At 36.7% G+C, this 12,853-nt stretch overlaps 1 protein-coding gene across 1 annotated transcript in view; it reads right to left on the reverse strand.

Annotated features, from left to right (window-relative positions):
* Positions 1-12,853, reverse strand: part of DPP10 (dipeptidyl peptidase like 10) — a 749,561-nt gene that overhangs the window by 83,209 nt on the left and 653,499 nt on the right. The window contains exons 6-7 of the mRNA XM_056861104.1: positions 9,736-9,788; positions 9,575-9,656 (exon numbers count right to left, since the gene is read on the reverse strand). Coding sequence (XP_056717082.1) covers positions 9,575-9,656; positions 9,736-9,788 — 135 coding nt within the window. The remainder of the gene's footprint in view (positions 1-9,574; positions 9,657-9,735; positions 9,789-12,853) is intronic.

Here is a 12,853-nt window from a genome sequence, read left to right on the forward strand (position 1 = left end):
CATGGCATCAAATTAATACAGACTTGAAAAACTGGCAAAGAATACCTTTATCACTATGGGGTAGAATTTCAGCTGTTAAAATGATGGTTTTACCCAAAATGCTTTTTTTATTTCAAAATTTACCAATAATTAAGGGGGTTAAAATATTTAAGGTATGGAAAAAAGATATTTTAAACTTCTTGTGGAACAAAGGAAAACATAGAATAGCTTACAAAAATTTGATTCAACTAAGAGATATAGGTGGATTAGGCTTACCAGATTTAAAAACGTATTATGAAGCAGCATGCTTTGTATGGTTGAAATCTTGGATAATGTTCACACCTTTTATTCAGCAAGACATGATTCACACTCCAGAATCGATATGATATGGGCCAGTAAATCAATTTTCACGCAACTACGTAAAATTCATATTTTACCTAGAACTTTTTCTGATCACAATCCTGTTACCTTTGATTGGAACAATAAACAAGCATTTAGATGGCGAATGAACGATAAACTTTTAAAAGACAACAAGATACAAAAGGAATTACAGGTTTTAATGAAAGACTTTTTTGAAATTAACCTTAATGGGGAAACTTCTTTAAATACAGTTTGGGACGCATTCAAAGCTGTTCTGAGAGGTTTTATGATACAGAAACACTCGGCCTGGAAGAAGACTCAATTGCAATTTACAAACAACATACTTTGGAATTTACAAAATTTGGAGCAGAAATTGGTAATGGTAACACAGGAAGAGGAGAGAAGAGAAATTCAAATACAGATTTCTGCATCTAAACACCAATTAAATTTGGTAATAATGGAGGAAATGAATAAAAATCTGAAACTTGCTAAACAAAAGTATTTTGAATATGCAAATAAACCAGGAAAATTTTTAGCAACACAACTGAAGGACTCATTTCAAAAGAAGATTATAACAAAAATCCAAACTGCTAAAGGACCAGTTTATTCAACTTCAGAAATTCAGAAAGAATTTGTTTCATTTTACTCTAAGTTATATCAGAAAGAAAATACTCCAAAACAGAAAATAGATAAATTTCTAAACTCAATACAGATGAAAGCTTTGTCAATGACCCAGAGAGAATGTATTGAAGCTCCAGTAACAAGGGAAGAAATACAAGAAGCAATACTGAGACAAAAAACGGATAAAACACCTGGACCAGATGGAATTACTGCACTATTTTATAGAACATTTAGTGACAATTTAGTTGGATTTTTTGGTTCACTTTACAATGCAATTTTGGACGAGGGAACATCCCCGGAGACTTGGTCACACGCATTTATATCACTGATACCCAAAGAAGGAAGAGATCCAGAAAAAACATCTAATTACAGACCTATATCGCTCTTAAATGTGGATTACAAAATTTTTGCTTCGGTTTTGGCATGTAGGATAAAGCAATTTATTAAGGATCTTATACATGAGGACCAAGCAGGTTTTATACCAGGAAGGCAAATAAAAGACAATGTAAGAATTTTACTAGATTCACTGGAATATTATGACCATAATATTCAACAAACTGCGGCTTTTGTATTTTTGGATGCAGAAAAAGCCTTTGATATGGTCTCTTGGAACTTTTTGAAACGGATTTTGGATAAATTGAATTTTGGAGATCGTTTTCAGAAAGGTATATCGGCTATTTATACCTCCCAACAAGCTAAAATTTTGGTTAATGAATCAATGTCAGATAACTGCCAAATCACGAAAGGGACTAGACAGGGATGTCCCTTGTCTCCACTTTTATTTTTGTTGGTGTTGGAACCGCTATGTGTGAAACTAAGAAGTATGGAGGACATCCGCGGGCTAAGAATTAAAAAACATGAATTTAAGTTGAGAGCATTCGCGGATGACCTACTGCTAATTTTGGAAAACCCAACACAGTCAATGAATATACTTCAGGAGACTTTGGATGATTTTGGGAAAGTATCAGGCTTTAAAGTGAATCAAGAAAAAACAAAGATAATATTTAAAAATTTATCGGAAATACAACAACAGGAATTTATATCATATACTGGCTGGGAGAAAGCTAACAAAGTTAAATACCTGGGAATTTGGATCACTGCAAAGAATAAAGATCTGTTAACCAACAATTACCTCAAGTTATGGGGTAAGATTAAAACTGATATGATTATATGGTCAAACAAAAAATTGTCATTAATGGGACGTATCTCAACGATCCAAATGAATGTCTTACCGAGGATGCTCTTCTTATTCCAAAATTTACCAATAATATCACAAACAAAATATTTTGAAACTTGGAGGAAAGACATTTCAAACTTCATCTGGCAAGGAAAAAAACCAAGGACTGCTTATAAATACTTGGTGGATCTAAAAACTAGAGGAGGTTTAGCACTGCCTAATTTTCAACTCTATGCTGAAGCGGTAGCTTTAGTATGGCTAAAAGACTGGATGAATTTGTCAAATGTACGTTTGCTAGACTTGGAAGGTTATAATAACTTAAGTGGATGGCATGGTTATTTGTGGTATGATAAAATTAAATTACAAGCAACATTCCGTAATCACATAATCAGGTCCTCTCTACTTCGTATTTGGATGAGATATAAACACATTTTGGAACCAGAAACACCGATGTGGATATCACCCCAAGAAATGCTAACTTTGCGCCCACTTAGACCAGACAAATTTATTACTTATCAAGATCTAATTAATTGGGAAGGAAAGAAATGCTCACTAAAAGACTTTCAACTTCTTAAGGATGATTTACAATGGCTTCAATATTACCAAATCAAATCAGTTTTTGTACAAGATGCAAAAAAAGGTTTCTCTAAAGAAAAATCTCCTTTTCAAAGGATTCTACTAGACAATAATACAAAGCTGATTTCTAAAATGTATAATCTCCTTTTAACAATATACTGTGAGCAGGACACGATTAAACCAACTATGATCGATTGGGCTCAAAATGTGGGACATGATATTGTTTTAAATAAATGGGAAAGATTATGGTCTAAAGACTTAAAAGGAATAAAAGCACAGTCAGTGCGAGAAAACATCTATAAAATGATGTATAGATGGTATCTAACACCCAAGAAAATTGCAAAGATTTATAAAACGATGTCCCCTACTTGTTGGAAATGTAACAAAGAAATTGGTTCCTTTTATCACATGTGGTGGACCTGTGACAAAGCCAAAGACTTCTGGGACATGATTTATAATGAACTGAGATTAATACTACAAAAGAATATATCCAAAACACCAGAAATGATGTTATTGAGTATGATTCCAGACGACTTAGCAACACAAAGAACCTTTTTGATTTATGCCACAACAGCTGCGAGACTGCTTTATGCAGCGAAATGGAAAGGGCTAGAAACTCCAGAGAAAAAAGACTGGATTGTTAAAATGTTTGAAGTGGCAGAAATGGCAAAACTCACAGCTATTCTAAATGAAGAAAATGACGTTCGGTTTTTGGGGGAATGGGGGGCGTGGATGCATTATTGTGAATATGAGTTAAAATTGGGAAGAATGGAAGAATATTTTCTAATCTGATCCAGAGGATTATTTTTGATTTTTTTTTATATTGAATAAGCATAATTATATTTACTAACAGATTATGTTTTTTTATATATGGTATTGATATTTTATCAAGATTAGATTACTTATGACGGGATGAACTCTTTATTAAGAGGCAGATAGAGGTGATGGGGAAGTCAAAAAATTTTCCATTTCTTTTTTTTTTCTTTTTTCTTTTCTCTTTTTTATTATATGATATGGAATTATAACAACTTTAGGTTAGAATTGAAATTCGATATTGTTATAGATGTTGTTTAATGCAATGGAAAATTTCTATCATAAAACCCAATAAAATTTATATATATAAAAAAAAGAAATCTTGGATAATGTTAGAGGATACTGAATTATTAGAATTGGAAGGTTATAATTTACGTTTTGGATGGCATGCTTATTTATGGTATGAGAAAGAAAAAGTAAATAAAGATTTTAATATTCATTTTGTTAGAGCTGGTTTGTTTAAAGTGTGGAAAAAGTATAGAAAGATATTAGAAAATAAAACTCCTGGATGGCTCAATCCAGTGGAAGCTTTTATGAGAAGAGGAACTCAGCTGAATTTAGAAATGGATATATATAGAAATATTATTAACTGGAAAGAAGGGATATGGATTCTAAAAAGTAGAGAAGAACTGGATATAAAGGATTGGTTTCTATACTACAAAATAAGAGATATATTTAATAAAGATAACCAAATTGGATTCAATAGAAATAAATCAGAATTAGAGAAAATATTAATAAAAGGAAATAAAGGACTGATAGGTAGAATGTATAAATTGTTAATGGAAATTAATTTGGAACAAGAAAGGGTTAAACCAATTATGATTAAATGGATGAAGGAGCTAGGTTTTAACATAGATTTGGAATTATGGGAAAAATTATGGAAAAAAGAGTTTAAATTTACAATAACCAATGAAATTAGAGAAAATCTATATAAAATGTTTTACAGATGGCATATAACACCAGTGATGATTTCTAAAATAAACAGAGAAGACAGGGGTCTGTGCTGGAAATGTGGTAAGGAAAGAGGAACATATATGCATGTATGGTGGTTTTGTAAAAAAATAAAAAAATTCTGGAAGAAAGTTTTGAAGGAAACGAATAATTTGATTAATGGTAGTGTGAAAAGAAAACCATTATTTTGCTTATTGGGAATACCACCAAAAAATATCAATGATGAAGACAGAATTGTCTGCCAGTATAGCTTTGCTGCTGCAAGAATTGTGATAGCTAAAGTTTGGAAGCAAGTGAATAAACCCTCAATTAATATCTGGAGAGAGAAGATATGGATATATATGAGGATGGCCAAATTAACAGATTTCCTACACGGGAAAGATATGGAAAAGTTTAAACAAACTTGGTCAAAGGCCGCCTCATATTGGGATAAGATGGCAAAAATGGATTTTATGGTTATAATTACCGAGTTGTAGAAACTAGAGTAATTTTATACCTTTGTATTTTTAATAGTAAAATCTGATTAGACACCTGCTGCGGAAGTCGGGTGAAGGGTCACTCTTAATGGTGGGTGGTGGGGGAAGGGGTATCTTTTTCTTTTCTTTTTTAATATAAGAACTTTGATATTTGAGATTGTAATAAATGAGATATATGGATACTCCTCCAAGTTTGTATTATGTATTTTGTAATTTTTGTTACTTTTTTTTGTTATTGTTGTTACATGTATTGTTTTTTTGTTTGATATTTTTTTATTGTTAAAAAAATCTTAATAAAAATTTTTTTAAAAAAATAGTTCCTCCTCCTACCACTTCCACTTTCTTTAAAAATGGATGGGAATTTGCCTTTTCCCCCATACCAAAGCTAAGAACAGGAAAGGGAGGGGTGTATGGTGGCTAAAACACAGCCTTAGTGCTTTTATATGAGATAACAAGAGATCTTAGATCATGAATCAGCATTTCTCTCTCACACAGATATTCAATTCATACTGACCTTTGATCTCTTGAATCTCATCTACTCTGAGGATGAAGCTTTAACTTCTGCTTCTAGTTCCCATCTTGTGTAAAGAGGTGAGATAGCTATTACAGGGGACAATTAAATCCTGGCTCTATACTTCTACCTCCCCCAACTCGCTGCTGCTACAAGAAAAACCACTGTTGTATCCTGCAGTGAATGTTCATCATAAGTTAGGGGCAAATGTAGCCTGAATCCCTATATCTCTCCCACAAGTCTGTGCAGCTCTGTCAGAAAGTACAAGCAAAGCTTTGTTTCTGACCTAGCATACACAACACAACACAAGCCTTTATTGGCATATAAAAAGCAAGAGCATACATTTGGATAAAACCGAGTACAAATAAATAAAATTGGATAAAACCAACCCAAATCAGCCATTAAGGAAAGCCACACACCATTTAAGATACCTGATTGCTAACTGTAAGAATCTTGCAACTGATTCAATTATTTTGGGGTTTTGTGTGGTCGTAAGATAGGATGTCCTGATTTCATCAGAGAGCCATTCCCTGTTTACAAACTGTGGGTCAATGAATTGGGATCGGCTACAACCATAAAAGCAACAATTAAAAAGGACATGCACAAGGGATTCAATTTCACCATTCCCCAGGGGCAAACTCTGTCTGCAAATGGGATTTTATTAAATCTTCCGTATAACAAGGCAGAGGGTAGTGCATTTAGCCTGGCAAGGATATACGCTCCACGCTGTTGCAGTGCTGTTAGACACGTAAAGTATAGTGCTATATGTTGTTTATTTGGCCAAGGCTCCCAACTCAAGGGGGAACATCTACTACTTGCATGACTTCTAAGTTCCTGCATTTCTGGGTCTAAAAGTCTACATCTGATCACATCAAATGCTGACTTTTCTGTGAGGTAATACAGGGGATCTAAAGAAACCCCTATTGATCACCTAGAAAATACAAACAGGACCCATGTTTATATAGAATCAAAAAGCCCTTGAATATCGATTGAAATGATGCTATGATTGGTGGAAAGTGGAAAAGCTATGCACAGAAATGACAATCATGATAATATTCTCAATGGGAAATCAGTAAACTGTTACAGTTGGATAATGACCATGTGAGGTACATATAGGCCAAGTCATTCTCCTCTCTCTTCCTCATTGCCTTATGAAATGGAAAAGAGATAAGCATCAGCAAGTTGCCAGAGAATCTACAGAAGATTCAAACCTTTCCTCATTACTCTGAACAAGATTAATTATTTAATGGATTAGTTAAAATAACCACATTAATGAACAGAATTTGGAATATTTATCCATTTGCTCATACTGCAATAGATATGAATGAGTTTTCCATGCAAGGTCAAAACCTTTATTTAACAATGCCATCATTAGCATGAACTGTATCATCCTACTCTGTTTAGGATGGCACTGTAAGTAAAGGAAAAGAGCAAGAGTCCAGTAGCACCTTAAAGACTAACAAAAATATTTTCTGGCAGGGTATGTAAAGTATTCAATTACGCTAGATATTACTTATGACATAGTCTTAAATGCTTGGTGTGCTTGGTGCTCCCCCCACATGTAAGAAGTGTTTTATTTATTTCAATGGAATATTTATATGCAAAGGAAGAGAGCAAGCCCCTCAACTGAAGTGCATGGGGAATCCTAAAATGTGCAGAAGCTCACACGAGAACACACAGAACTCTAGATGAGAACAAATGTATGAAGGTATTGTCGAAGGCTTTCACGGTCAAAGTTCATTGGTTCTAGTAGGTTATCCGGGTTGTGTGACTGTGGTCTTGGTATTTTCTTTCCTGACGTTTCAGCCACAGCTGTGGCAGGCATCTTCAGAGGAGTAACACTGAAGAGAGACACTGTCCTTCAGTGTTACTCTGAAGATGCCTGCCACAGCTGTGGGCGAAACATCAGGAAAGAAAATACCAAGGCCACAGTCACACAACCCGGATAACCTACTAGAACGAATGTATGAAGGGTTTAATACAAAATGTGTATAATACTGAGTATCCATGAAGAGCATTTAAACTGTTCGAAGTGTTTCATATATAATATCCCAGTAACATGGGGTGTTATCATTAACTGGCAAAGCAATATATTTGACCTTTTTCTGTAATTTTCACAAAGAACAGGACATTAAGATATTTCAAATCCCCTTTTAGACAGATTTCATGCATGTTATTGGTCTTGTCTGTTAAGTCGCCAAATCGTTAACCCACTATTATTTTTGCATTTGAATTAAAGTCAACTGAGATCATTAACACTATCTTTACTGTCTTCAGCAAACAAAGACATTGCATTCTTATTCTTTGTTACACTGAGAAATTATGTTTGTTAATACTTAATTATTTATCTATTTATACATGTATATCCTGCCATTTCCTTTGTGACTCAAGAGCCTTCTTGATTATTCCATTAGAACCATAAATGTTAAATAGATCATTCACAAAAACATTCTACAATGAACCCTTTGTCTACGGCTCAAGTCTTATTAAACACCGCTGCAAACAGCACAGCCCTGCAGTACTATCTCAAAACCTTCTACAAGGATGTACCTCTCGTGATGCCCCCACAGGAAGCCTACTGATGGCAGGTGCTATTGAATAGAAATCAGCTCTAGTAGACGCAGGAAAATGGGGGGGGGGGATATGTAGAAGGTGACAATCAACAGAGGATTGACATAATTATGTCATGGTATCTGACATAATTATGGTATTTTGCGTACATGTGCAGAATTAATTCCATGGAGAACTTGAACACAACATACAAACTGAACCACAAACTGCAGAGGTTTGTTTAATAAAGAGCCTGGCAATAGCTTGCAAAATGCAAATGTCCTTAGAACAGGCTGACTGAATTCTCTCAAGGTCTGAATTCTTTCAAAAGCTAACTAACTTACCCTGGTCTTGTCCTTGGAGAAGAACAGAGTCATTCTTCACTATCTGCCAGAAAGGTGTATCTGAAATTACCCTTCCATATTCAGCTGCCAGCTGTCAGCTGCTCATATCTCAAGAGCAGAAAAGTCCTGCTATCCTCAAACCTTGAGAAGGTCTACTCAAAGACCTCAAGGCTATAAGTGCAGTAAGCTTTCTGCTTTCTATAACCTTGCTGAAGGCTATGTTTCCTACTGACCAGATGGTTACATGTTACAATGTGAGCAATAATTGTGTTTTATGATTTATATAGTTATATATTGTATTGTAGATTTCTAAATAGTCTCATTTAATGTGTATTGTACTGAAGATGAGAATGGTATGAAAATTGAGTATATGGAGTGATCATGGAGCTCAGAAATGATTGCTTATACTTTAAGCAAAATAGACTGAAAGGAAAGGAAGCCCATATTTGGTCATGGGGAGATACTAATAACCTGAACAGCTGCAACTAAGACATTATTGCACTGCTCATGTTATCTGAAAGTAGGGAGGAAGATATCCCTCCTGATGATAAAATCAACACTCTTAATGAGTCTGAAACAGTATAAATACAGCCACAGTAAGACCAGAGAATCAGAACCTTCCAAAGGCTCTCAAGAAAAGGCTGACTGGTATGTATGGCTTGAATACATTACTCTAGACTTTATGAATTACATACTTTGAACTGAATCAGAATAATTTGACTGTTATATTTTAGAAATTGGATTTTGAAACTGAACAGTATGTAAGACTTGCTTGCTTTTACTTCATAATTGTAAATACATACATTGTACTTTGACAAGAGTTTTTATAGAAGTGTTAAAGACCTGATAATCTGCATTTACACATATTTTACTAGAAGTATATCAATAAAAAGACTTGCTTTTAAAAAGTAGGTAAAGTTGTTGAGTCCTACTTACTTGATGACTGGCTGAATAAGATAACTTCACTTCTCAGTAAGTGATACATTCTAAGAGCCTGTCATCTGAACAGCACGACCCGCTTCAAACTGCACCCATAATCATCTGCTTGAGCATTTATTTAAATCATATAGAAACGTGTGATGGAGTTAATATTTATAACTGCCCAAAAGAATGAATATTGAACAATTTACCATAACGCCTTCTTCCTTTTGAGTCTTATTACTGTTTTATCAGTATAACAAGCGGGCAGATAAATTAAAAAAGGGAAAGTTCTTACCAGTTGCTGCCCTTGTACACCCCATGCTGCATACTGTAAAATTGAGTTCTCTACTTCTGGAGGATTTAACTCCCAAACTTCCCTTGAAAAAAGTAAAAATTTTACTTAAACATATGCACAGAATTATTTGCAATAAAATAAGATATATAACATTGTCTTACCTTGTACGTATGTTGTATATCACATATGAAGCCGTATAAGAGTAATGAAAAACCTGTAAAACATGGAAGGAGAAAAAATAGCATGGTTAGGATACAGACATAAGGCAGGGAATACAGCCATAATCTTTATCAGTCAGGATATCACTGTTACAAAAATGGCATATATGACTGACAGGAGATTGGATAGCCCCAGGAATAGGAAGGGCGGGGGTAAAGAATCAGAGGAAGAGAATTTCCTGGAGAAATCCTCAATTGGATTCAAACCATGGTGTTCTGCATATGCTGAAGAGTGCTATTTTTGGCAATAAGTATATTTGTTCTGGTTTATACACCCATTACTTTTACATCAACGACCTTGCATGTGTGAATGAGCCATTAAATACCACAGATGGAACTTTCATACCAGAGCAAGTGTTTTCCAATGCATTCAGCTTTAAGTAATCAAGAGTTCAGTAGTCAAGTGAAGAATATTCACGTGACCGTGCCTCTACAGAACAAAAACTTCGGTTACAGCATAAAGGTGTATCCTGATGTTTGTTTTTTTGTACAGTACATGACAATCTACCCAAAAAGGGGGAATCAAAAACCATACACATACAGATGTGCATACAGTATTACAGCCCTAGAGTTTCCTAAAACCATAATTTTGTCTTGCTTAAATACATGTTTTCCATAATATTGGTATGTAAGCAATCCTAATATTGAGAACTAAACTATCATGCACTTAATACATGCTGAACAAGTGGGGAACCCACAAGTACTTGTGGGGGGCATCTCAGTCTCCTGCCTGACCACACTCTCTTTCCCTTTCCTGAAAGCCCCCATAGCCTCTCCCCTTTTCCTGCTTCCTTCTCTTCTTCCCACCCACCAGCCAACCTGCCTTTATCTGCCCCCCCTGTCTTCAGCTTTCCTTCTTTCCCTCCCCCTGACAGCTTCTACACAGGAAAACTATGGCCCATTTATAGGGTTGCCAACCTCCAGGTACTAGCTGGAGATCTCCTGCTATTACAACTGATCTCCAGCCAATAGAGATCAGTTCACCTGGAGAAAATGGCTGCTTTGGCAATTGGACTCTATGACATTGAAGTCCCTCCCCTCCCCAAACCCTGCCCTCTTCCCACTAGTGGCGAAGAGGGACCTGGCAACTCTACCCATTTATACGGTGCCAGCTGAGCTGGGCCCATTTTCACTGGGGGGAACCTTCAAGGATCTCACTTTGTCTTTCATCGCCTCCCCAAACTATTTCCTCTTTCTCTTGTCCTAGCAACTCCCATATCTTCACCCTTCTTTACTTCCTTTTTCCTTCATACCCACCCACCCACCTATCTATCTTTTATTTGGCCCCAATTTATTTATTTACATCACTTATATCCTGCCTTCCTCCACAATGGGGACCCAGCATAGCTTAAAACATTCTCCACTCCTCCATTTCATGTTCAAAACAACCTGTGGAGGTCGGTTAGGCTGAGAATGTGTAACAGGCCTAAGGTCACCCAGTTACCTTCCACAGTAAAATGGGGGTTTGGGGTCCCAGTCTGAAACTCTAACCACTACCTCACACTGAGGTGGGTGTGGGGTGGTTGTTACGGAACAGAAGCAAACAGCCAGGCTTGGGTGAGTATTGTAATTTGGGTGGTTGCTGCCAGGCATGGCCATGAGCAGTCCTCCCTCAAAGGCCAAAACAGCCCCAGAAAGGATACTGCCCCTCCCCCACTGATAAAACCAATCTTGGAATGCTGGCAAAATTGTTATGGCTGCCTAACAACAGCCACTGAGGGCATCTGTTTATTAAAGCTACAGGTGCTCCTTTTATTGTTTGGTTCTTTAAAAGCCACATATTTATATGAAGGTTTTCTGCAAACCAGATCCATGTTGTCCAATCACCACTCTGATCTCTGGATTTAAGTGTCCTCAGATGGGGCCACACTTCGTTATTAGAATATAGAAGTGGAAGCCCATAAGGTGCACGGGGGGATCCCATCCTCCCCCACCCCATTAGTAAGCCCAGTGTGGCTCCAGAACTCTGCAGCAACCTCTGGGCCTGGCTATGGTGGCAGCGGCGTCTGAGGGCTGCTCCAGACCTCCCTCCCCCTGGACACCGCTGCAGCCAAGCCTGGAGCGGCCGCCACACACCTCTGTGGCTGGGCCCGAAGTAGCCCCTGGACACTACCACGGCAAGGCCCGGAATGGTCCCTGGACATTGCCATCATAGCCAGGTCCAGAGCCACTCCAATCTGGCCTCAGAGGAGATGATGGACACCCCCACCACTGGCTTTGCAGAACAAAGGTAAGTACATTGTCTGCACTGTGCAAACAATGCTCTTTTATTTGGGGGAGAAGATTTAATCATCCCAATGTATTTTTTTTAAGTTTTCACATTTTTCTGCAAACTGGGGATGGGGGGTCTTCCAAGTTTGCAGAGTTATCTGTTTTCTGACTGTGTGAGTCCAACTATGAATTTATATATCCACAGATTGATCCACACCTGATTATTAGAATATAAAATAATGTAATTTCAACAAATGGTGTAGAACACAGTTATCATAAGCTCTATTGATTCTAAGTTAAATTAAACCTTACTGACAGATATCCTGCTCAACCGAGGAGGATCTGGCTGTGGAGGAAGAATGCAAAATGTCAATTCAGCAACTGAGTGAGAACAAAGGAGAGCTTCTACATGCCACCTACAGACACCATCAAACAGAAGACCGATGATTTGATATCAGCTGTCACTACACTGATTTGTCATGGGGAAGGAGAGAATTACAAGCACAGAAAGAAAACAAATAGGGAAGAGGGTTGTGAATTAGTAGAATATTAGGACCATATGCAGCTCTTTCTAGAAAACACAAAATGTTGACTTAGATGTCTTTAAAATACAGTATTTATAAGACTCTGAGTTCAATTGAGTCATGAAGGGATCTTTTCCACTACCCCCCCCCTTTTTGCATCCCCTGTGCCTCCCAAGCATTTGCACTAGTGATCACATTTTATCCAAGGCAAGGAGCTCAGGAATCTTTCCTTTTCATTTTATCTTCCTAACAACCATGCTGAAGTATGTTAAACTGACTAGCCCAAGATCACACAGAGGCCATTTATGCATGGTCAATTTTGATGC

The sequence above is a fragment of the Euleptes europaea genome, chromosome 15 (assembly GCF_029931775.1).
Source record: "Euleptes europaea isolate rEulEur1 chromosome 15, rEulEur1.hap1, whole genome shotgun sequence".
Classification (NCBI taxonomy): Eukaryota; Metazoa; Chordata; class Lepidosauria; order Squamata; family Sphaerodactylidae; genus Euleptes; species Euleptes europaea.